The 26,227-nt window shown below is 41.2% G+C and overlaps 1 protein-coding gene across 1 annotated transcript in view; it reads left to right on the top strand.

The window, feature by feature from the left end:
- Positions 1–26,227, top strand: part of MYH10 (myosin heavy chain 10) — a 109,373-nt gene that overhangs the window by 7,384 nt on the left and 75,762 nt on the right. The window contains exon 3 of the mRNA XM_062010693.1: positions 8,411–8,567. Coding sequence (XP_061866677.1) covers positions 8,411–8,567 — 157 coding nt within the window. The remainder of the gene's footprint in view (positions 1–8,410; positions 8,568–26,227) is intronic.

Below are 26,227 nucleotides of genomic sequence, written 5' to 3'. Positions count from 1 at the left end.
TCTTACAGCAGTGTTTCTTCTTTTCTTTGCTGGTGTTTCATAGCTGATTTTTTTTCCCAAGTGTTGGGCTTATCTAGAGCTATCAACATTTGTAATGCCAGGGATGTACCATTGAGTCCCTAATACTCTAAATTGGCCTCTTATGTCTTACTGCAGTGGCAGCTTCTCATGGGTTTTGGTTACCTTAAATGCTTGTGAATTGTCAGTTCTTCAGCTTCATGTAAAACTTGGTGAGTCTGTATGCTCTGCTTCAAAGTGACCAGCTTTAATGCTGACTTCAATCTCTATTCAGTATTATCCTTTACAGATCATATCCTTCATAGGTCAGCTGTAGATCAGCAACTGGAGGTAGTGCATTGTGTAGGTACCCAGGAGGAGTACCCAAAGGCTTAGGGAGGCCCTTTGAGGGTTTAGAATAAACAGGTTTTTTCCCAGACTTATTTTCTGGTGATTCTTGAATATCCTTATCCTGTGATGAACTGAGTTTCAGATAATCTTTCTAGGTGTATGGCTTTAAGAAAGGAGTCTAGTTGTGAGAGGTTTTGAGTCACTGAAATCTGTAGCCTGAGTGAGGAAACATCCTTATTTTTACAAGGCCTGGATGTAAATTTCAACTGTGAAGGTTTCTAGAGCCTTAGTTTTTTAGTTTCTGCTTAAATAGTGTCAGCAAACCATGATTTCAAGGGGGGGTGAGGGGGAAATCTTTGAATCAGACAATGAAATGGAACTATCCATTGGAATGAGAGGATGTAAAGGGTCCATCAGCCTGAATGCTATGAAGTTGTCAAGACCACTGTTGCCTTAATGCTTTGACAAGCTCTGACAAGCAAGATTATTGCTTGTGTAATTCTTGTCACTGCTTTATAGGGTTTGGGGTTTCTCCTGAACCAGCTTCTAATGGTCCAGTATGGTAACTGGATGTAGGAAATCACTGAGTTCATTTAGAAGCTGCTGTGCTGTAAGCTGTAGAGATTCAGGAGCAGTTTTTTTCATGGCTCAAAGGTTTGTGGTGTCAGTTTGCTCTTGGGGGGGTGTGTGTGTGTATATCAAGCCCATCTGAAGTGACTGTGGCTCTTTCCTTCAGACGGAGTGCTGGGGAAAAGGAAACACTTGAAATGGGTCTCTAGTTTTGGTAGGAAGGGATGGGAGTTGTAGGAGAGGGCAACAAAAAGAGGCTATAGTATGAAAATAAAATGCTAGGAGGATAGATGTTACACTTGACAATATGAAGGAGAGAAATACTTTAGGTCTTTCAGGGAGAGCTTGTCTGAAAACAAGACAGCTGGTGACTGTTAATACTTGTAAGTCAGGGCTGGGTGAGCCTGTATTTCAGTGGTCTGACTGGTAAGTGCAGAATAATATTGGGAAAGTTCTTGGGTAAATGGCATGTTGCCCACTCAATGGGCCTCTAAATGTTTAAGTTAGAAAAGTTACTCAAACTGGAAGAAGACACTGCAGGACCAAAAGTCTGTCTTGTGTAGTGAAAAGTTCCCCGTCTTGCACTAAGTCCAGAAAGAAGGGCCGAAGGAATTGCTCAATCAAACACAGGGTGTAATTAAGCTACAGGAAGAACAAAGATGTTAAAATCAAATGGGCTTTATAAAAATCTATTTTAAAACACTGTTACTGTTGCCAGTTCTCTTCTAGTAGCAGCTCTCCTGGAGGAGGTCCATTGCCCACAGTTGATTATATGTAGCTTGCTGCTACCCCCATAAATCATTGCAGTTACTACTTAACTGCTTCCTGACCCCATTCAGTCAAAAGGATTAAAATTAATAGAATTTCTCAACTGCTTGACTTCTGTTCACCCACATCAGTATCCAGATGGCCTCTTGCCTTGGTGTGACTCTGGGATGTTCCCCCTGTGCTGCCTGTTGTTGGTGAGCACGTGACCTGTGCTTGGGTCCTCAGTTCAGCTTCAGGTGGTGATGTGTGGTGGAAGATGTGTGTGTGCTCTAGGTGAAGTCAAGCTAGAGATGACTAGTTTTGCTGTTTCCTGAGGAAGAGCAAAATGATGAACCACCCTTGAAGGGGCAGGATTCAACTTTCAAGTCCTTCAGACTTTAATGGACTCTCATTATCTTCCCTGCTCACTCCACTTATTTCTTTAGCAAAGACTTTTTCAAAAGGATTGGAAACTTTTTATGTAAGGCTGAGAGCTGCTGGAGCTCTGCTGTTAGTTATTGCTCTCCATGTATAGGCCTATTGGGTCTTTTTTCTACTGCTAAAGAGGAAAATATGCTTGCTGTTGTGCAACTAAAAATACTTCAGCAGGTATTTTTTGATAATTACCAGAATTACCTCTGTAATTGGTCTGCAGCCCTGTGCTACTTTCATTTTTTGGTGTACTTTCCCTCTTCTGCCCCAATAAGATGGAAAGAATGAGAAGTATGCTGTAGGCCCCAGTTCCAGAGCATGCTGTGGGTGGAAGCTCTTACAAAACTGTACTTGAAGCTGCCTGTAAGCTGTTTCTCCTCTTAAGCTGCTGCCTTCTGTGAGGCCAGAGTATAACCTAGAACAATCTGTGTTATTATATAAGCATCTGTGTTCTAATTGCTTTAATTTTCCTGATGGTCCAATTGGGAATGTTTCATGTTACTGTAAAAGAACCTGTAAGAAATTGAGCTTGTTACTTAAGTTTGTCTTTTTTCTCTAATGCCAATCAGTCACTGGATCCTAATGCCTAATATATTGCAGAAGAAATACTGTAAAGGCTGCTTTGCACAAGAACTGGTTTTAAAACTAACTCTGATTTTTGGAAGAATCATAAATGGGATCCAATTGAGAGTTCTGTGTAAGGTTTTACTTTATCAGAAGGATTTAAGGGAAATGAATCAATATTCTCCTTGCCCTCAGGCAAGCAGAGATACAAAAAAGTGTGTGTTCTTGTCATATATATCCTCTGCTATTAAAAATGGTAGATGGACAGCCTAAAAGATGGAGTAATTTGGATTATGGACTCCTGTTGAAGTGTTCAATGTAACGCACTGTTGCGACATGCCACTTCAAGCTCTATGTCTGTATCAAAGTCATGAGTAGCCTGTTCTAAGCCTTCTGTAGAACAGTCAGTCTTCAGCAGGCAGCCATACAGGAGCCTTATGAAAGGATATTAATACTTTTCTGGCCCTGGTGCAATGTAAGATCATGTTTTATGACATAGCAGTTGCTGTGGCTGAAGCAGTCATGCTGTCTGAGTGGCTGGCTGTCTCTGAGAGGTGATGAGCTGACTGAGCAAGAGTATAACTGCCACTGCTGAGCTCATGTTGAGGTTTTTTCTCTCCTTAAACTCATGACTTGAAGGCTATAAATGTGAAAATACAGTACTGGTGAACATCCTCTCTTTAGTGCTAGCTGTGGAGAACATCAGTACACAAGTCCTCTGAAGTCTGGGCTGTGCTTTAATAGCTGGTAGGTGTGTCATGTTCTTTCCTTTCTCGTTTTCCCTGTGCACAGATTTTACTCTTCAGTTTCCTCAAGTAACAGGCAATGGCTCTTGGCCCCAGCCTCTGTCAGAGTGGAGGTTCCCTTTAGCCTGCAGTGGGTTCTTTGGCCTTGTTGCCACCCTTGACCCCAACTTCTTGGATGCCAACAGGATTCTTTTCTTTTTCTTGGTGTTGATGTGTTTGGGGTTTTTTGCCTAGAAGTCTGGGCTTGTAAAGAGCCGTTTGGGATAACTTTTGGGTTCTAATCTTGACTATACCCTGCCTGGGGAACATGGGCTTGGAGTGTTCTCATGTTTCCCATAGCTGCCCATGGTCCTGGGGTGGTTGTGTGACCCCTCTGCCCCTGCCCTGAGACAAGGTGAATTTTGCTGGAATTTAGTTGCTGTGCAAAGCCAGGAACATGTTCCACAGCTCTGAAGCCTCAGAGCTCCCAGCCCTTCACTCGCCCTGCCAAGCCCATCACTAACCCACAGCCTTCAGCACCTCAGCTCCACAGCTTTGGGATCCCTCCAGGGCTGAGGACTCCTCCAGCTCTCTGGGCAGCCTGGCACAGGGACTGACACCCCTCTCAGGGAAACAGTTCTGCCTCAGGTCCAATCTCAACCTTCCCTGGAAGTGTTACGGTGATGCTTCCTCTGGAATGCTGTGATGATGCTATTTATGAATGTGGAGAATATGCTCTACCCCATCAGTATATGGGATGCTGCTTCAAACAGGGATTCAAACCTGAGCTTGATTATTTATATAGTAATAAAGTAAACCTGTCACTTTCTATATTTGAAGAACTGGAGATAAATGTTGAGCCTGGATTCTCAGGTGATGCAAACTGATTGCTACAAATGCCAAAAATTCACCTGCTTCTTGCTAATGCACTCTGAAGTGGTGCTTTACAGAGGCTTTTTGATGTTGTGGCAGGAAGAACCAACCTGACAATCATAACAGCATATTCCTTGCTGCCTGAACTGTAAAGGTGAGCTATTAATCTGAGGAATTGTTCAAGGCTTTTGACACTAATACCACCATGTGTGTACACAGTGAAGATTTGATAGGGTATTAAGGGGAGACAGACCATGAAAACCTTGCTTGTTCTGGAGCCCACGCTCCAAATTTAGAGCCTAAATTCCCATCTGCTCTCACCTGGAAATCAAACATTCTCTATTTGCCACTAGTTCACTTGCATGTACTTCTTTCTCAGATGGCTTGCTGCTAGGAATATGTTGTTTTCAAATAGGCTTTCTCCAGGAACCTGAACTCTGCAGCCTTGGATAGCTTAACAAAATCCAAACTACTAAATGATATACTACTGCATAAAGGCTTGTAAGCATCTGGAAACATTCAGACTCCACAATTAGTGTCCTGAAGGAGAGTTTGTATAACAAGCCTCTGTCAGATCACTATTTTACTGTTTGTCTCTGGAGCCTTGCCTTGAGAGTGTGCATCCCAACATGCCTTATTGCTCTTGGTTGATATTGTCTATATCCTGTTCCTCGTTAAAGCAGAAATGTGAGTATTTCAAGCAACTGCCTTGTTTGCAGCAGATCTTATGATCTCAAGGTGAATAAACATTTTTATTTGACTTTAAGTTCCTAATATATGTATCTACCTTTGTCAGCTGAATAATTAACCAAGTCTGATTTTTTTTTTCATCCAGACTGGCTGTAGCTGCTGTATGTAGCTCTTCAGTGCTTGATCCTCACTCTAATTCTAATCTGACAGTTTGGACAGAGTCCACATACTGCAGAACAAGGGAGAGGCACAGGGCATCCCTCTGCCTCTTTAGCATGTCTCAAAGCTCTGGGTGTCTGTAGCAGGTACAGGATGGTATTCATTACGTAGGGTATCCATTTGTAAGACAGGGGTACAAGTATTCCTGTTAGTTTTTTCTATGACTGGTCACCAAGAAGCTTTTCAAGGTGTGTAAAAACAATGTCAAGAATGTCTTCAATTTGCCTTCAGAAAGCCCATACCTCCAATCATCTGTCTTAGATATAGTCATATAATTGTACTGAGAGCTGCAATTATAAAACAGCTGTGTAAAAGTTGTACCATTTACCTCTCTCCCCATTAAAGCTGACTCAATAAAAGCATTCCTTCTGTGTTTATGTGCCTAATAAGCCATGAAAACAACCTGCCAATATGTTTGGATGTTGCTTTCTGCACTAGCTGGTCATGAAATCTGTAGTCCTGGAGGCACAACCCAGTTCTATCTTCCTTTGAATAAAGTGAGGCTTTGCAGTGTGGTCATGGTTTGATGAATGTGTGGTTTTTCAGGTCTGCAGGGAAACTGCACGAGAGTGAACTGTGACAAAAGTGCAGGAACTCAAGGTGTTGGAGCTCAACCTGTGGAGTGCTGCATGTGAAGTCATGACACAGACTTAATGGTCAGGGATAAAAACCTGTCCTTTAGATTTAGTTTTGAAGAGGTGAAGTGAATCCTTTTAGTTTCCCCAGTACGCTTCCTGGTGTTCCTCCAGACTGACTGAGTAATGTTGGCATCTAGCTGGGCTTTGCTTATCATCATTCCAGGTTCACTGATCCATCCACTTACTGCACTGGGAGATAATCTGGAAAGGTTTCCAGGTTAGGGATTGTCAATAGTGTTCAGAATGTAAAAAGGCCAAAAGAAGTGATGCAAGTTTCAGATAAATTTGCAGAGCAATACAGTTGTTGCTCTTGAAAGGAGATGACTACACTACAGCAGTACCCCCACAGCTTGACCATTGGAACCTGAGACTTCCTGTCTGCAGTAAGATGTAGAACAGTAGCCCATAGAATTAACCTGCAAGCCTCTGAAGCTGAGTGGGTAAAGTCAGACCAAGGTTCAGAAGTGCTGTTGGCTGAGAGAATCATCCCAGAAAAAAGAGATCTACTGCCTTACAAAAGGGTTCCTGCCCTTACACTGGTCAGAGGGTGTGTTGGGACAGATCTGGAAATGGACTGTGGTTGAGTGAGTGATTTTGCTTGTGAGCAGGTCTCAGCTGCAGTCAGCAATAAACAATCTATGTTTGGAGGCTGGAATGGAAGTTGGGCTTGTGGTAGTTGTTGATGCCTTCTTGACATCTGTAGCAATTATAGATGGAGAGGGGATGAGCTCAGTTGAGCACAAGAGGGAAGCTATTAAAAATAACTGTCCTATCTTCCCTCTCCTTTCCAGTATCACTAGTGGCCATGATTGAGTTTGGTCTGGGAACTGAATCAATTATAAACCAATTTTTTCCAGAAATTATCTTCAGTTGTGTCTAGCTCAGTAAGTGGTATAAGGGCAAGAGGGACAGTGATTGGACCATGCAAAGGAGACTGGAGAGGAGCTGCCCCCCTGCCAACAGACCAATGCTTACCTTGAGTTAATGACTGATTAAGTTGAGCTGATAAAAACTGTTTCCTTTCTCTTGAGAAATAAATACCTTATTACCAAAGATGTTTGGCTGGATGAGGCACTGCAGTGCTTATCCAGCAGCTCTGAGCAAAGCACAGAGGTGCTTTTCCTGTAAGGACATCAGATGGCCTATGTCAGGACATCTGGCATAAAACCAAGTTCTTTTTCTTTCCTGATGCTGCTCCTGCCTCAATTTAGAGATCACCTTGTGCTTGTCTTTCCAGAATCCCTTGTAGGCATAGAAAGAAAGGGCACCTTTTCCCCCAAATCAAATCTCTGTTAAAAAAGAGGCAGATGAGGAATTTTGGCTCCTCTGTTCATACTAATCTAACAGGAGTATTTTTTTAAAATCAAGAAATGTTTGAAGATTCACAAGTTACCTGCTTAATGCTCTAGGCCCTCAACAGCTGTTAATGCTTTTTGCTTACCCTCTCCATTCCTTCTCAGCCTGCAAAGGTAGCAAAACAGCGTTTTGGAAGATACTCCCTGTTCCTGTCAAAGGAAAACACTTTCTCTTGCTTAACATTCCTGTGCTAGTAAAGATGTGAATAGCATTAAGGGCTAAAATAGTGCACTTTCAAAGCATCCTATGAAATAAAGGTGAATGGAGACTTTACTCCATCGGTTTGGTTGATTTTTGGAAAGGTCAGACCCATTCACGTGCCTGGGTTCAGGCAAACTCCATCTGAGCTGTGCTCCTCCTGGGTAACATAGGCTGACTCTATGTGTTGTTTCTTCCACATACATATATATATATGATAAATTACTTCTAAATAACTCCTCTGGAGCAGGACTTGACCTGTTCTGAAGTAGTCTTTGGTATTTAACCCAGAGGGAAAAGTGGCCCTTTGTGTATCATTTGCAGTGTGTGCTCAGCCTGGTAAAACTTGAGACATTTTTCTTCTGACCAAACAGAAATACCTCAATAAAGAGAGTCAATCACATGCACAAAGGGAAATTTATGCTTGGGTTTTTTGATGTTAGAACAGTCCTGGTAACTTCTGTTCATGATTGAGTCTAAAAGCAGAGTATGAAATGTAGCCTACAGTGCCAGGCTATCTGCTGGGGTGGGCTGCTTTGGGATTGAGGAAAGCTGCTGAGCAGAAATGACATACAAATATGAGAAAATAGTAAGATAGCAGAAAGTTGTGGCTGGAAAGATACTTTTTCCCTATGCAGATTGTTTACTATAGCAATTGAGATGACCAGCTCCTCAAAACATGAACAAAGCACTTTGCACATTTTACTGCAGAAACTGAACATCAAAAGACATCCATAAATCCTGTAAGTTGGCAAATGGAGGGGGAATTTGAATATCTATGGTAAAGATCAGATACTCCCCTTCATCTTTACTCATGTTTCTTATCTTAAAATTACTTTTTATGCAGGAATTCAAGAGCCTTTTAAGAGGAGTAGAAGGCAAGAATTAGAATGTAGCGTGTGCTTGGAGTTACTCAGCAAAAAAGGGCTCAATAATACTCTCAGATAAATATTATAGAACATTCAGGGAAAACAAAAAGCTTTCTGCTCTTTATGGCTCTGTTTCAGTACTGTTTACTAACAGGATTGTTTCTCTGTTTTCTTTCTAAAGACCTATTCAGGGCTGTTCTGCGTTGTTATAAACCCTTATAAGAACCTCCCAATCTACTCGGAAAACATTATCGAGATGTACAGAGGGAAGAAGCGCCACGAAATGCCACCGCACATTTATGCAATATCTGAGTCTGCATACAGATGCATGCTGCAAGGTAAGGATTGCTTACATGCTACTTAACAGCTCTTTGTAATGTACCTGAAGCTACAGGAGCTTCATTATCCAGCTATCTAGTAATTTTGTAGCACGATCAGAATGGTTTCTAGTACTTAAAGATGGAGGGGAAAAAACTTTCTTATCTAGTACCTTAAACTTTTACAATAGATATATCTTGGAGATTGACCCCTGTTTGACTTACTGAGGCACAGAAGCAAACTCACTCTAATAGGAAGTGTTCTGTCCCAGCTGGTGGCATGGAAAATTGTAGTAGAAATAACTTTCCTCATAAAAAAAGATGCAAGATTAATGTCAAAAGACATTAGTGCACTGGCTTTGAATGAAGTAAGAATGAAAACGTGTGAGTGCAAAGGGAAAGCTGAAGTATGTTAATGACTTCTCTCCAGTCCTGTGAAAATGTTGGCATTTTGGCAGCTGACAAATAATCTGAAGTGACAGTGAAACAATGGTATGTTGGAGTTCAGAAAGAGGTCAGGAAAATGCTTAACCTTGAGGACTTGTAAAGTTTTCTTTTCCTCTCTACACTGATGTAGGTCATGTCTGCAGTAAAATAGTGAGTTTATAGTAGGCACACTTTTTGAGTTTTGGCTTTAAGGTGGTGCTGGACAAAAGTCCAAACTGAATCATCTGACATTGTATGAATGTGTTGAAATAAATGTGTGTTGTTGAACTTGTAAAATTGCACTTCTGAGGTAGCATGTTGGAAACACAGCTCATACCATCCAACTTCTGATTCATATTTAGGAGGTGGCTGATTTACTGAGCTGGAAACACCAGCATGTTCTATCTAGAAAAGCCTGTGTACTAAAGAGGCAGGTTTGAGAAGTTTGCTGTGATTTCTGCTCTGAACCTGCTATAGATGTATTGAAAGTAGGTTAAAAATCTATTTGACCTACTTCACACACTCTTTCTGCTTACCAAACTATTTAAATGTAAATCTTTTTCAAAAAGACCTTTCTTGTCTTTAAGTCACTAAGTCCTGTTTCTTCAGTTGTGCCTTTGTCTTTAGGGCTGCTTAATAATAAACTCTAGGATTCCAGAGTGCTCTTTCACCTAAGAAGCAGCTATGCTGTGGTTACTGAGTGGGGTGAGGCAGAGACAAGCAAATTGGGGCCATAGAGAGTTGTCTCACCTCTCAATGGATATTTGATGCTCTGTTTTGTTATGTTTTTGAGAAAAAAAACCTGTCTTCTTGACCAGAACAGCCTCTAACAACCTATATCAGAGGACTCCTAATAACAAGTATATGTGGAAGAGTAGAGCAAGCTTTTTAAGCTTATTTTAAGGAGTTTATTCCTAGCAGTCCTAAGTGGTTTGTGGATAAGGGCTTCCCATTCTAAAAACACAGTATGTTTGGAAATTGTCTTAAGAACTGTTCAAAAGTTCTTGATACAAATGCCCTCTGATAAAGTAAGTCAATGTCAGTACTTAGCACACTTCAGGTGCTCTATATATTTATGCACATATCATGCTAGTGCAGGTTTCTGTCTCTGGAGATCTTGCTACATGGACAAGTTTGACTATTTTTGGAAGATGAAATGAAAAGAAATCACAAGATGTTTAGTTAGAGTCTTGTTTTCTTTCTATACTGATATATGGAAACTTTTACCAAGTATTTGTGTGCTCTATGCTTGCTTCCTTTTTGGTTTTGACTGAATTATTTCTATTTGAAAGAATGAAGCCATGGATTGGAGTACAAACAGATTAAAACAATGCAACAGGATCAATTTATGAGGGAATAACTTCTTTGAGGTTAATTAAATTTGTGTTTCTAGTGCCCTTCACCTGTATAGAGCTACTCCTTGTTTATTTTAGCAAGTAATTGCAATTGGCCAGTGAACTTTACATTGATGACTTGCCTTCACGTTTGCATTGCCAAGGATGAGTAAAAACTCTAGAACAGGCATGAGCAGTTTTGTGCTTATCAAATATTTGACTAAGCAAACTGTTCTTGCCTGATTGGGTTGGATCAGAGAAAGAGAGCTCCAGAGTAAGAAAAACACTGCTGCTTCTGAATTGATAATGGTTTTGTGAAGCTACTTACAGACACAGCTTCCTCTAGGAGAAAGGTGGCACACAGACTTTTGGAGATATGCTTGTACAAAGTGTGAGACTCATTGCTATTTGCAGTGGTGATTTTATACAACCACCCTGGCTTTACATAGTCCTGTGGAACAGTCATCAGCCATGATGAGAATGAGTATCTGTCTGAAGAAGGTTGAGGGAGAAGCCTGGCACTAACATTGCTCAGTGCTGGTCCCTTTTTTGACTCTTTACCAGAGCCTCTAGACAGGACTTGATAAAGAGAGACAAAGAGGCACTTCGGGGAACTGAATTTCAGTCTGTATATAAATAAAACTTGCAGTTATACCAACTAAGATTTTCCAGTTGTTAGAGCATCAAATAATATTTGTCATAATGGGAGATTATTGCAGGGTCCAGCTTGTTTTGTGGTTATAGGATTTAATGTAATGCACAAAATGACCTTAATCTTCTGACTTATGCCTTATGTTTTGATAGACTTTCAGCCTTTAAGTAATGAAACAGAAAATGTGTATCAAACTTTTGACTCTAACCAAGAACTGGCTGGGTTAATCACAGTGCTTCAGATTAAGTCATCAGAAGTCTCTGCCTAGTATTTATTTGCTGTATAATCCTGGACCAAGATGCTTTTGCTGAGAAGATACTAACACTCAGTTGTGACTGCAGAACCACTGTTCTACAGTTAATGTCCATGTTTGTGCACATAGTTGCCTTGGGTGACAGAGATGGGATAGTAGAGAGAGTGTGGCAGGGGAGGTTAGTCATGCTTTTGCTGTTATTCATAGATTTTCTTTGATATGAATGACTTGTATTTCCAGCATTTGACATCTAGAGTTTAATTATTAGGATTCAAACCTGAAATTGAAACCACAGGAATGCAATTCCTATGGATAATATGACCATACCCTTATAGAAATACCTTGGCTGCTAATTCAGGTCGATGAAAGTGGTTGTCAGTATTTTTCTGACCTGTTCAGTGGTATTTTGTTCAGCATAGTCAAGTTTGCTTTCCTTTGTAGCTAATCACAAGCTACTAAGTTTCAAGGTGTTTGAGGTGTGTTTACAGTGATTACCAATTAAGGTTTTCCAGTTGTTAGAGCATCAAATAATGCTGGGTACTTGGTCCTGAGCTATGACAGAACAGCGCAGCTCCTTAGAACAATTTTTCTGAGCTGGTAATTGAGTACAGGGAGTAAACTTTTACTCTATGTCTTAGTGCTTTTATGCCTTTAGTTGAGAGCATGGATGATAGATCAGCTTCAGGTTTCTGCTCATCTGAAGTTTTAGATGTTGAAAATAATATTTACACTTAAACAACAAAGCATAGTTTTTGGTTTAGATTATGAAAGAAAAAGGTTTTTTGGTCAGCAGAAATAACTGGCTTGTCCATCTCAGTAGTTATTCCTTGTGTCAAGTGTTGCTGGGAATACTCAATTTTGTTAAATTGGGAATATAAAGTGAGCACTGCACTTTGTGTGATGTTAGGGAAAGGTTGTATGGAAGCATTGCTAATGGCCAGTCATCAAACTCCCTCTCTATTCTTGTCCCCTTGAAGAATTTCCTCCTTAGAAGGACCTTCAGCCCTGCAGTCTTCACAGGTCATCTTTCATTGTGCCCCTCAGCAGGGAGGAGAATGGGCTAGAAATTCATTTCAGTGCTTGTTGAACACTGAGGGCAAAGGGGTGGGAGGAGGAAGATCTGTAAAACAGACAATATGTTCAAGAAGCCCAGTTTGTTGTTTTGGAGAGGGAGTAGTGTTCCCCAGAGAGATGTACTGAATGAGTGTAGACTGTCAGAAGAAAGAAGGAGGCACAGAATTGGTTTTGATGGCTGAATGTTGCATTTGAACAGTTCAGTGCTGGTGCAGCTGTGACATGTGAGGGATTTGAGGCATGTTTTGCAAGGAAAAGCAAAGCTCATTGATCGCTTGGTCTCCCTTTTCTGCAAGACTTGTGGTAAAGACTGAGTCTGAACACAGTTTTATGAAGAACAAGCAAGACTTTGTTACAACAGTCAGGATTTCTTTTCAGGAAAAGACTCATTACCTAGTGCCTTGACCTCAGAAGATAATAACATGCAATTTAGCTTTGCATACTGGATTTCCCCTCTCTTTCCCCTAGTAATTATTTTTCAAAGTACTGTGGTAGTAGGGTAAGTGTTACCTCACAGGTGGCTTAGTGGATTTCTCCTGTGCTTTCTCTTCATTTTCCTAATGTTATGTTGCAGCAGTAAGTACATATAACCCAGGGGCTTCTGGGCATACTGGAATTGTTTAGCCCTAGACAGAAATCAAATGCATAAATGCATAGGGGTGGAGTGGTAAAAGAATGCTAGGCTGAGCTTTTCACGGCTGCTGGGCGGTTGACATGGTCATAAGGAATTGGTATACTAATCCCTGTGACAACATTGACCTTAATTCTGTTTGGTAATACAATTTGCAAGACTTGCTAGTGTTCTCCTGTGCTGCTAAAAGTTAGAGGCTGTAAGAAGATGTTTTGACAGGGACTAAGATTTTCTTGAAGAAAACTAATGCTGCAAGTGTAATGGTTCATCTCTGACTGTTTTACTAGGAAGGGAGACTTGATTGTGTGGGAACAGCATAAACATCAATTTCCCTTTTACCATACATGGCTTTCTCTTCTCCCTCCTCCCTTCCTATTGTTCCACTTGTGTTTCTAGAGGAAGTATGACATTGTTTTATTATGCCTCTTTATTCATTGACTCTTAAAAGAGCTTTGGAGGAAATACTAAAGGAAACTTGTCGGCCTTTTTTTGCCAAAGACCAGCTTGCCTACTAATATTACTCTTGTATAATTATGCTTAGTCTCTCCTTTTTATCCTGTTTCCCTAAGGACATCTTGATGAGCACTAAATTAGCACTGATATTTTAGGACTGTCTCTAATCCTGTTGCAGAGACGGTTTATCGGAAACAGTGTAATGCATGAAGTGAACGCTTGGTGTTGGAGAAGCCACTACTGCTTGCAGGTGAAGTCCTTCTCTCTTAAAAACATCAGTTAATCTTGAATGTAAATCCTCTCTTGGGGATGTGTTGTCCCTGCCCCCACCAAGGATACGAAAGCAAAGAATTGAAGCTAAAATATGACAAGCTCTTCTCTTTAAAGACCTATTAAATCTTCAAATGGAAGAGGAAATGAATTGCTCTGAGACTAAAAAGCCTGGGAGTAATGACTAACAGCCTCTGTTATGTGGAGGACTATATAGAACCTGTTATTTGTGCAGTTAATGCTCTGGATACTTTAATTGCATCTTGAATTATCAAAAGGTTCCCCAAAGCTTTTAAGATAGTTACAGAGTCCAGAATGGCCACTTAAACAGAACTAGCTGCTTGGTAAATGTCATGTGAAGGGTTTATAGGTCTCTCTATTGTTATGTTGTGATTTCTGTGTTTTCATTTTGTGTCCATTCAGGCTGCTGTGGAATATAAATACTTAGGTGACAATAACATGAACAAATTGGGTTGTATACCAGTAGGAAAGTGATACACAGTGGCCTTAATGGCTTGGTGGATGGAAAGAGGTCCTTGAAGCCAAGAAGTAAGGTGGAACTGAAATCCATCAAGCTGAAACAGTCTTCTACCTCATTATTTTTGAAATGGAGGCAAAACGAGAAGCACTTCTGTCAGCTGAACCTATTGTGCAATATTTCACCTCCTTTCCCTCACACTTCTGTCTCTTGGCATTAAATCTGTGTGCTTCAGTGACTGTGAAGGTACTCCCATGATTCAAATTATCACACTTTGTTAGACCGTCTCTGACTGTCATCAGTAGCAATTACTTACTGAACAAACTCAGTTGAATGTTGTTTCTAGAACTGAGTTACAGTATATGTAAGAGAGACAGGGAACTGCTGGAGAGAGGCCAGTGCAGGGCCACCAAGATGATCAGGGGACTGGAGTATCTTCTTTATGAGGAAAGACTGCGGGACCTGGGGCTGTTTAGTCTGGAGAAGAGGAGACTGAGGGGGGAGCTCATTTACAAGTATCTCAATGGTGGGTGTCAGGAGGTTGGGACAGCACTTTTTTCTGGTTTATCCAGTGGCAGGACAGGGGGTGATGGGATGAAGCTGGAACACAAAAAGTTCCATTTAAACATAAGGAAAAAGTCTTTCACTATTGAGGTGAGGGAGCCCTGATCCAGGCTGCCCAGGGAGGGTGTGGAGGCTCCTTCTAGGGAGGTTTCCAAACCCACCTGGATGTTTTCCTGTGTGACTTGATCTAGGAGGGACCTACTTTAGCAGGAGATTGGACTGGATGATCTCTAAAGGCCTCTTCCAACCCCCACTATTCTATGATTTTGTGATTCTATGATATTACCATCTCTTTTTTGTTACTGTTAGAAAAGTTTTAGCATTTAGTACTTTAGTGCTGGTGACAACAGTTCTTAACCTTTGTCTTTTTCTCTGAAAAAATATCTTTGGATCCCTGCTCTTTATTGGTGTTCAACCTCATGGTTACAAACTTAATTAGGCAAAATGATATTTACAGTAAACAGCTTTTTTCTTAAGCCTCAATCTCTTAGAAGTGTTACTTGAAGTGGTTGACTTAAATATCTTTTGTGTAATTTCAAGGAGTAGCTTTCTCATATTTAAAAATGAGACAGGAGTGACAAAGGTTGCCTAGAGGATTCTCGCTGCCTTCGGTGCCTTGACTGCTTCTGAAGTGAGGTGTTGCAGCAGATTAGCCTATTCTGTGTTGTTTTCAGTTGATATTCTGACTAACTGATGGGTTTAATTTTAAAACTTGCTATGCAAGCTGGCCTCCTGGTTGAATTGTGACTGTGCTAGCCTACAGACAGGAATTCAAGGCTAAGTGCATTCAACTTGTGAAATCATTCATGAGGTGAATAATTTTGTGCATATTACTCAGCCAGCACCTGCTTATACTCTGAAACTTAATTTTAAACTCCCTTTATTTCTAGATGGTTGTGTAATGGATAACTCACTTCTAAAGGCTTTGGCTTTCAGATGACATACATCAAGGTATTATTGCTTGTGCAACAAGAACTTCAATGTATTCCAGTCTTGACACATTGCAGTGTGGCAGCCCTGCTACATGTTGCATGCTTTGCACAATAACTGTTTCTTGTCAGTCATGCTGGCATTCCTCTGGGGTGTTGAACTAAGTTTAGCTATGCCACAACTTTTCCCTTCCTCTTTACTTAAATGTCTTTGTTATATTCTTGGCAAAGAAGCACCAACAAGTAGCAATATTTATTGCTTAGCAAGTGCAGAGAAGTGATGAGGGGCTGGTGGTGTTCAACTCTTCATCTTCAATACTCTGAGGCTCCTGCCACCACCATGATTGCCAATGTCTATCTCAGTGTGTATCTAGCTTCCTACCAGGACTACTCTATCATTTGGCATCCTTTCACTTGTCTATGCTTGATGCTTTCAGGTATTTGACTGCTTAGGTACTCTTGACCTTTGTGTACCTTCCTTAACGATTCAGGGCTGCAAGATGTTGTGCACTTCTGATCTGCTATTCCATAAAGCAAGGTGAATAAAAGCTCATGGCTTTCTGAATGCTCTGGAGCATTAACATTCTTTTTATTGCTGAGCTTTTACAGAGTGATGGTCAAGCCATCAGATGGTGTGTGGAAGGAAAACTTACAAGAAAAAGTAGGGACAAAATTTGACTACCTCTTTCTCTCTGTTTGTCAGTGAAGTTACCTGGAAAAGCTTGATGAGGGGTGATGGGTCCAACTTACTCCTGAAAAGATTCTGATTGTTCTCATTGTGAAAAATGTTCCTCTTGTGTTCAATCAGCCATTGGAATAATGGCTCCAGGGAAGTGGTGGATTCCCCAGCATTGAACACTTAAGATTTAGTTGGTCAGAGTGCTGAGCCATCTTGTCTACACCATGCTTTCGCCAGGAAAGCTGAAACCAGCTGATCTTTGAGGTCTCTTCCAAGCTGGTATTCTATGACTATGAAATTCTCAGGCTGAGAATGTTCCTTTGAGGAAAACATCAGGGAATATCAAACTGAAGGGTCAGCAAATAGAAAGATTATGGTAGCAAACTGCAAGAATGAAATTCTTAAGCTCACAGATGGGATAGCTGGCAAACTGTGCTGCATGGAACACTTGGCACAAAATACTTGGTACCAAAGCACCCAGATGTTAACTGCATCTTTAACTCCATCTTTTTGAGGTTCCTTTCCAGATCTGGGAAGATGAAGATCAGTATGCTCATGGTGGTGCAAAGCATGTTGGTGGAAACTGTTCCAAAGTACAAAACTTGCCTTTACAGGAACATGGACACACACATCATCATATCTAAAGACTCCATATGGCTTTTAAAAAGAGAAATCATGCCTTGCAAACATATTGATCTGTGAATCAATCTGTATGCACAAGGGACGGCTATCTGGTATGACCTATGTGGCTTTCCAAAAGGATAATGATCCTAACCAGAGACTCTTAAGTAACTGCAATATGAGGAAAGGCTTTCAGATATGTCAAGAATTGGTTAAAGATTGACCAAGCTTGTCTATTGTTTCTACTTTTATGGTTTGGCAGAGTTTCTGCTGAAAACCCCATGGAACTTGTGCTTGTGTTAGTGGTTCTCTTTTTTAAGCTTCTTGTCTGGAAAAGAGAAGAGGTTGTGAGTGGATGTTGGGCTTATCTTGTTATGCAGGACAGCACAATGAGAGCCTGGTTTAAAGAACTGCAGATTGTACAGGAGGTTAAAACTGCACATGAGACTGCCATTGCCCACATAGGGTGTATGGGGGAAAATGAGCTTCAGTAGTGTTGGAGCTGTTACTGCTGGAGTAGGAGCTGTGGAAAGCTGAATTCAGCAATTGTTATAAATCAGGTAGAGAACATGAGAACCAAACCAGGAAACACTTTTGCCATGGACTTATAATACATTTTCTCTGTAATACTTTGTGCAGCTCTGGCATTTCTCTGCTTTGGGTAAAGAGGAAATATGACAGGAAGACATTTAAAGTACAACTGAAATGATTAAAACTGTATTCAGTATGGAAATAACCATTCAGGTCAGAGATCACAAGTCTAAAACTGAAGTGGCACAGGGATAAAGAGCAGTGATCCTCCCCCCACCCATCTCTTGCCTTGCAAGAACCAAGGGTCATAGCTTGGAATTCACAAGTGACGATGTTCAAAACAATACAATTGCTTCTTTTTGTTAACAACATAACTAAACTATGGTAGTCTGTGCCTATGGATAAAACATATGTGAGTCTATGCTCATCCACAGAACAAATTGAGGAACTGGGAGTTTGAGGATGGCCACTGAGAAAGTGTTCTGGGGCAGTCATCCTCATCTGCCAATTTTGGTCCTTGTATTTCTGCTGGTGAGACATCTCTCTGCAAGAAGGACATGGAGGTGCTGGAGAGGATCCAGAGCTGGGCTGCCAAGCTAGGGAAGGATTTATAGCACGTCTCAGCTGAGGAAGGGCTGAGGGATCTGGGGCTGTTCAGCCTGGAGAAAAGAAGGCTCAGAGGAGACCTTCTCACTCTCTACAACCACCTGAAAGGAGAATACTTGAACTTTTTCACATGGCTTGAAAGACCCATCCTCACAAAAACATGGCAGTTGTAGGCAAATGTTCATCTTGACCATTGCACAGCATATGCAGTTGGTTGGGCTGTACCTTGCTGTACTCACTAGGTAGCCTCAGCACTGTAGCTTGTGAAGTAGTAGAAGCTCATAAGCTTTTGTCTCCTGACATGTCTCATGAGATTCTAACAGTGTCTTTTACATATTCTCTTGGCAAAGTGTTTTAGAGCTTTTTATGGTGGTCAGTGATTGGAAAAAGTGATTGGAGTGACTTTACTACTGAAGAACAGAGGTATAAGAAGCCTATACACCAAATCTGGGTTTTAACATATTTTCAGATAAACATATTCATCAGAAGGCTTGTTATGGCTCTTAAAAAGTCCCCATCAGTCTAATGCTTATGACTTTTTAGGCTAACTGTTGCCAGACTGGTAAAATCTCTGGTCTGTATGGTGTGGCTGACTTTATGGGGGGTAGAATGATGTACTAAGATGATTTATGTCCTGCCCTATATGTGGCTGAGAACAAAAGCCCAAAGTCCTGCCCTTGTTGTGCTGACATTACAAAGCCTGGTAATGTACTGTTATCGTTCTTGCCATCTTTCTAAGCTTGGGGAGCTCAAGTGTAACAAAATGACGTGGGAAGAGCCTAGTAGAGTGAGAGTTGGTTCACGGGCAGTTTTCTTGTGTGGTTTGTGCTTGCTTATTTGCTTGGGAAGGAGGCGAAGTTAAGTGAGTAAGCTTAAGTGGCAGATATTACAGCTGAAGAACCTCCTTGAATCCTTGTTTCAGCTGACAATGTAATCTTTGTCTAAACAAAATCATACTGCCTGGGAAACAGAGCAACTTCAAGCAAGGTTGTTGGAGAATACAAGCCACTACTATCCTGAATACTCTGATCTAAATAAACCTTTCCAGCCTGTGGCTTGCCAACTACTACTAATCTTAGGATACTTCTAAGCAGAATGCAAATAAAACACTTTAAAAGCAAGCATAGAGATGGCCTGTGTTTAAAGGTATAGGAGCTGCTCGTTTCTACTGGGAAAACTTTGGGAGAACTGCTCATCTGTGTCATTTGAAGAACAATAGGCATAAGTGAGCAAGTCCTTGCAGCTCTAGCTGGAGCAGTTTAAGAAGCTGCTGCCTTATGGATGGTTCCTGCCCTTCAGCTAAGTTGCATTGAACGCTTCTGTGAGAACCAGACGTTGGTTTTGACAGTAAATCAGCATCATAAGTTGCTGTAGCTGGCTGGACTGGCTCAATGGTGTGTGGTGCATTGGGAGCACTCTCACACTTGGAGTTGTTTCCCTCCTCCTGTATCAACTGTTTGTACACCTCAGCCCTTTAGAACTCTGCAGTTTCCTCTAGTCCTTCTGAAGATGAGCCAAATAGAAGGCTGACTCGTATTTTCTGCTCAACTACAGCAGTCACCCATTTCAAAAGGCTAAATACCTCTGGTATTTCATAATAGATGAGGGATATTTGCAAGTCTTGTTAGAAATCCATATCAGTTTGAATTAATTTGTTAGGAAAGAATTGTTACCCATTAACTTCACAAATGTAGCAGCTCTGCTTTAATTCCTAAGTTGGACTTACTAAAGCTTCCCTTAATGGTAGTTAATAAAAGTGGCAAAAGTCACCAGTGAAAACTTAAGCCTTGTTTGAGCTTCTTAAAACTTAATGAGGACTGAAAAAACACAAATTCATCTTTATCTGGTATGTAATGGAGAAGCTACCCACAGTTTCATCAAGTGGGCAGGACACAGTCTGACAGCTGTTTGTGTTGCCCTGTTATGCTGATTCAGCCCTGGCCAGCAGCCCTGAAGACAAATGTCACTTTTTTTCTTTGGGAATTTGAGAGTTTTCAAGCTAATACCCAGCTTGTGACTTGTGAAGTAACCTCAACTAATAGCTTGGCTGTTTCTTCCCAGATTAGATGAGGCTGGGTTAGGCATGTGTCTGTGCTCGAGTGCCTGTGCAGCAGCTTGAGCTGTCTGGGGTGAGTGAGTAAATAATGTGTGGTTATGAAGTCTGGTGTAAACATGAGAAATACTGGTATTCAGTGCTACAGTTCCCTGTAAACAAGTTGCAGGGTAAACCCTGACTGGGGTTTGACTGACCTCTGCTTCATTTGAAAATAATTAACTGAACATCCACGGCAGTGTCTCAGCATGCAAAACTGAGGTATGGCTGTTGGGATTTACCTCCAATCTCACATCTTTTAGACTAAGGGATAGAACACATTTTCTTTCTCTTTAAAAAGCTTTTACTTTTTTAACTTTTAGAGTGTTAAAATTTCAACAACTAACAAATAACAAATACCAGGAACACTGAAATAGAGTGTACATCAATACCCCTACCTCACAGCAAAGAGCTGCTTTCTCAGCCCTTCATTGAAGACTTGGAGTAATTGGACAGAGTACACAAGAGTGAAATACTGGTCTGTCAAAAGTGGTTTGTGGCAGCTCAATCTGACAGCTTTCTTGGACAGACTGGCTTCTAGGTGAGGAAATGTAGTTAGATGCTGACTGGCTGCCTTGTATCATGCTGTATAGGAAATACAAGGTGAGCAGAATTGGGAATTGATTTAAACTAGCACTGTTATATTTGTCTTTGAAGTGGATAGCATAGGGCTGGAAGGAGACTTGAGGTAATTCTTTGTGGACTGATGTGTCAGCCAGCACTGGGGGCTTTGTTTTGTAGAAGAAGTCTGAGCACTGATGAAGCAAAACTGATAAATACTTTTATTCTGAATCTTAAAATCACTGCATACACATAAGGGTGGAGTGCACCTGAATTTAATCTGACTTCAGTATAAATGTGTTACATGTTTTAGGACAAAGAATGAATATTTCAGCAAGTTCATTGCTTGAGAGTTTCAAAGTAGTAAGACTTGGATGAAAACCAACCAGCAGATGAATAAGCTGATGATGACAAAGCAAAAGGAAAAATGCAGTGTCGAGGTGTATCAAGAGATGATCTTTCCCTAAAGAGTACCAGTGTCCTTGATCATTTCTGACTCCCAGAGGTTCCTTCTGGCTTTTGGAAGGATAGTGCAATGATCATACTCATCTTTCTTGAACCTACCTGAGATGTCTCTACCCTTTTATTCACCTGAAGCCTCTCAAAAGCAACCCGACAGTGATATTGTCCATCTCCTTCAGCACTGGGGGATGCATCGCATCAGGTGCTTCGGGCATGTGCAGGTTCATTAAATGATCAATACTGGCTTGATTAAATGTAGGTGTTATAGCTTGAAATGCCAGCTTTATAGTGTTAGCAAATTCCAGAATCAAAGGATTGTGTAGGTTGGAAAAGATCTGTAAGATTGAGTCTAACCATTAACTCAGCACTGCCACGGCCACTACTACACCACGTCCCTCAGCCACACAGATCCATGGCTTTTGAGTGTCTCTAGGGATGGAGACTCCAGCACTTCTCTGGGCAACCTGTTCCCTGTAACCATAGTATATGCTTTCTGAAAAGTTCACTTGAATATTTAATGGATTATCATTGACAAAATACCAACTGTATTGCTGTAAATTGCCCTGATCTCTTTGTGAAGCTGCTACATGTAGAGTGAAGATTGAACAAAGATTATTGCACAACTAAAGGTAGAGGTGAAATGTAGGATAAACAGTGCTTTTGCAGAAATCTCATAGTGTGAAGTATGTCAGGGTATATTTGGTCTGCAGGAAGGCAGGTACTCGGCAAACAAACTTGTGCCTGTCAATCTTCTTATTAGTCTTGTTAGAGATGTTTGTTGCAAGTCACTTCATAGTGTGAAGTGTTTGATGATAGTTTATGGAGTAACTAGGCAACATTTGAAAGACAAACACAAAATATAAAGACATGCTTCATCTCTGTAACCAGATCTCTTTCCACACTTATCACTTTAGTAGGACTTGGTTTAAAAAGGGAGGGAAAATGTTATTCAGAGCTTAGAAGTGAAGAATAGCAGATTCTAAAGCACTTAGGTGGTCTGACAGTGTCATGTAGCGTTTGACCCAGTCCTGTGAATACTCTGGCAGCTGCGAAATCTGTGCTGATGGAAGATGGGAAAGGTCTCTTTCTTTCCTCCAGGCAGTGACCCACTTTCACAAAATGTGTCAGGAATTCAATTTTTAAATGTCCTTGAACAGATTGATATTTGAGCCTGTTCACCTACAGTAGAGGGCAAATACACACAGATCTTCCAAACCTGACATCCACAACAAACAAGGCCATCAACAGGGAATCAAGCTTTTCTTGGTTTACAGTCCCTGGCACCTGAGTATTAAATACTGTCTAAAAATAAACAAGAACCCTCTATACCCTCTACACCACTATGTCTTTCCAAAAGAAAACAATTTATCCATTTGAGAAATATCAATGAAGTTGCCTCTTCCACCCCAACAAAAACAGCAGCTTTTTTTGGCTGTGCCTGCTGCAGAAATGGGGCTGGCATTTTATCACTACTGAATAGGTATGTGATGCATTGGAGATAGGAAAGGAAAAGCCATGTCCAAATGAATGATCCACAAGAGTCCTGCACTTGGGCTTTGGGAAGGATGTACCTGCAAATAAGAACTATTTCCCTCTCCATGATTTCCTGCTGGTTGATAACTGGGTGTGTGGTATCCCATAGCTTTTTCTTCAACCTGAGCTGGGAAAACAGGTTAAGACTCATGTCCATCCATGTTCACTGCTTATCTAGAGTTAACCTGCTTATATTGGCACACTTATTTCATGTTATTAACTCAATAAAGGCTGAGTGTGAAAGGGAAGATGCTTACAGGGAGGGCTGTGGGATTATGAGATGGTCAGTGTTTGTGTTTGACAAGTATTGCAGCTGCTGTCAAAGCAATCAGAGATAAGTTGAATCTGAAAGTGGGCAATACATCCGTGGAACTGCTTGTATAAATTTGCATGTTTGAGTTAAGCTCAAAAAATGGCTCTTTTGGGCAGCTCACTGTGTGGGATAGCTCCAAATGGCTCCTTCTGTTTGTTCTGAGTCAAATCATGAGGGATAAAGGCAGATCAGTACTTAAAATGTCAATATGGTAAAGTGCAAGTGAAGCAATGACAGTTGTAGAGGGTGTGCATTTGGTTACTTGTAAGCTCTGCTCTGTGATAAGATTTCTGTGCTTGCAGTGCCTGTGACTATGAGTTTCAGTAAGAAACTTGAAGACAGATTCTTCCTTTTCTATGTATCTTGTATCACTTTATGAATGACCATAGTGTGACCAAAGCAGAACTAAGTCATACTTTTAAGAAAAGCTGCTTTGTTAAAATACAGTAATTCTTTTGTAGACAGACTCTATAGCTTCCAGCTATGACTTTTCAGGACATCCTGCCTGAACCAGTTACCCAACAAATGTGTTTGATGTACATCTGGAGCTTTCCCCAGCCTTAACAAGGGATTTCTTAGGTCTAGTTTGTTAGTTAGGGGGGAAAAAATCCTACCATAGTTTGGTGAGAGAAGGAGTGTGAAGCAAAATGTTTAGTATTGTGACAGTCAAAACGTCATGCAGTTTATTTACACAGGTGGATAAGCATCAGGATCAATTCTTACCCAACTTTCAAACACAAAACCACAGCAACTCGTTTGCAGCCAAGCAACAGGTTTGTTTGAGGAGCTGCCAGTTGCTGTCTCCAGAGCACATTCCTCTGGGGAGATGAAAGCAAAGTAGGTTTATGAGAGCAGGGGGAAAGATGGCGTTCAGAGCTGTAATTCTTCTTGTTCTTCTTGTATTCTGGTAATTCTCCTTGGCCTCTCTTCAAAGCCTTTGTACCATTCAGTGTTGTAGGACTGGGTTTCCCTAATGTGGCTGCTGCTGCTTGCTCCTGTCTTTCAGCTCTGCAGCAGTAGGTGTTTAACAGCAGCTGCTTCTTGTCCTGGGGTACCAGAGGCTGCCTTTGGGTGGAAGCAAAAGGAGGAGGGGAAAACATTAGTGAAAGAAATGCCAGATACTTCCAGATTCTAAAGATATATGTTGGTACAGTGTAAGCTGATCTAATTTTTAGCCACCTTTTTTGATGCTTATTGTGATAGGATTAGTCTTCTGGTAGTGTGATTCACTGCTTGGTTCATTTTGGGTGTTGGTAACTAGCATTGCTGCTCCATGTATGCTGGGGATGAAGGAGGTAGCATCTTTGCTGACAGCAGCTATCAGTTAGGAACACTTCACAGCTCATCCAAACTGAGGACTGTGCTTTTTGTGGTGGTTTTAGGGTGACCAGAACGTGGACAGCTGGTACAAGAGGTGGTTGTCTCACTTTCTATGCAGACTCCAGGATTTGTGTGACTGGATCAAGAAGCTGATCTGGTTGAAAACTAAATTTTGCTGCTTCCATCAGCTACTTGAATTAGCATCATGTGTGTCTGTGCAGTCAGCTGCTGGTTCCAAGGGAGGAATGGGATGGAGAAACTGCAGAGGAAGCAGACACATCAATGGCAGCTTAAGCTGAATTACAGCAATGAGAGTGCTTCAGCCTGAGGCTAGTGTCAGGTTGTAATGCCTTTGTGCTTCCAACTTGTTCCATTCAAAAGGCCATACTAGTCTTGTAGAGAAAACTTCTTTTGTAATCAGAAAATCAAATTTTGCATAGTTTTGGAAGTTTGTTTTGTGAATTAGGAGTATTGTAGTAACCCTTCCCAGGGCAGCTTCAATGTTACAGTCTTCAGTGTAGTTTAGAGACCTTAAATCCAAGCTATGCATCTCTAAAGTGAAGTGATGGATTTCAATGGGACATCTGTGTTGGTTTAAAAGCAGAGGGTTGGTCTTACGACATAGCTTGAATTATGAGCTTGGTCCTCTTATTTCATCCCATTTTACAACATAGTTGAACTCATGCTTCTATTTGATTGAGTTAAAGGGACTTAGCATCTTTGATTAAGTGTGGTGAGTTGCTTTAGCTGATGATCAGACAAGCACCAGAGCCTGCTCAGAGGACAAACTGTTCTGTCAGCATGGCAGGAATCACAGAATCATAAGGGTTGGAAGGGACCTTGAGAGATTTTCCAGTCCAACCCCCCTGCCAGAGCATGGGACATACCTTTCCCTAAACCTGGTTGTTAGTTTGGCTCAGCCTTCTGATGAAACTGTATTGAGTTATATGGGAGTAACTTGAAAGATATTTATGCTGGTAGCAGAAGTTGTGTTATCTATGTTGTCTTATAGGTGCTTTTTGAGCCATTATAATGTCTGCATACAGGATGTAAATGTAGCATACTCATTTGTGACTTTGTCTGGAGTATCAACTGTTCCAGACCAGTACACTTTCTCACTCTTTGCATGGAGGAACAGACACAACTAATAATGCTATTCATGAGAGGAAAGTATTGATATTTCCTTTTTCAGTTGCTCTAAAGGTTGAAGTTGAAGCTTGGCTGCAAACTTACTTTTTACTGTTGCAGTTTGCTTATCAACCCCAAGGGATTTGTTGAATTGGTCCATATTCCTACAAATGTGTTTCTGATGTTAATGTTATCTCATGAAGACATTGCTAGAGAGAGATGTTTTTGGTCTGTTCTTCAAACCATTCTTAAGAATGATTCTTGTTTGGAAAGGACCTTAAATAAAGATCATCTAGTTCCAACCCCCTGCCATGGGCAGGGACACCTTCCACTAGCCCAGGTTGCTCAGTCCCATCCAGCCTGGCCTTGAACACTTGCAGGGATGGGACAGCCACAGTGTCTCTGGATAATCTGTGCCTCAGGGGAAAGAGCCTCTTCCTTACATCTAATCTAAATGTCCCTTCTTTCAGTTTAAAGCCATTACCCCATATCCTATCTCTACATGTGCCTTGTAAAAAGTCTCTCTCCAGCTTTCTTGTCAGCCCTTCAGGGACTGGAAGGCTGTTCTAAGATTTCCCTGGATCCTTCTCTTCTCTAGGCTCAACAACCCCGCCCAACTCAGCCAGTTTTCATAGGAGACTCTAGCCTTCCAGTCATCTTCATGTCCCTCCTCTGGATCTGCTCCAACAGCTCCATGTCTTTGTGCCAGGGGCTCCAGAGCTGGATGCAGTACTCCAGATGGGATCTCAGAGTAGAAGGGCAGAGTCCCCT

Source organism: Colius striatus, chromosome 18 (assembly GCF_028858725.1).
Source record: "Colius striatus isolate bColStr4 chromosome 18, bColStr4.1.hap1, whole genome shotgun sequence".
Classification (NCBI taxonomy): Eukaryota; Metazoa; Chordata; class Aves; order Coliiformes; family Coliidae; genus Colius; species Colius striatus.
Note: the sequence above shows the minus strand (reverse complement) of the source record. Positions and strands in the feature narration are given on the sequence as shown.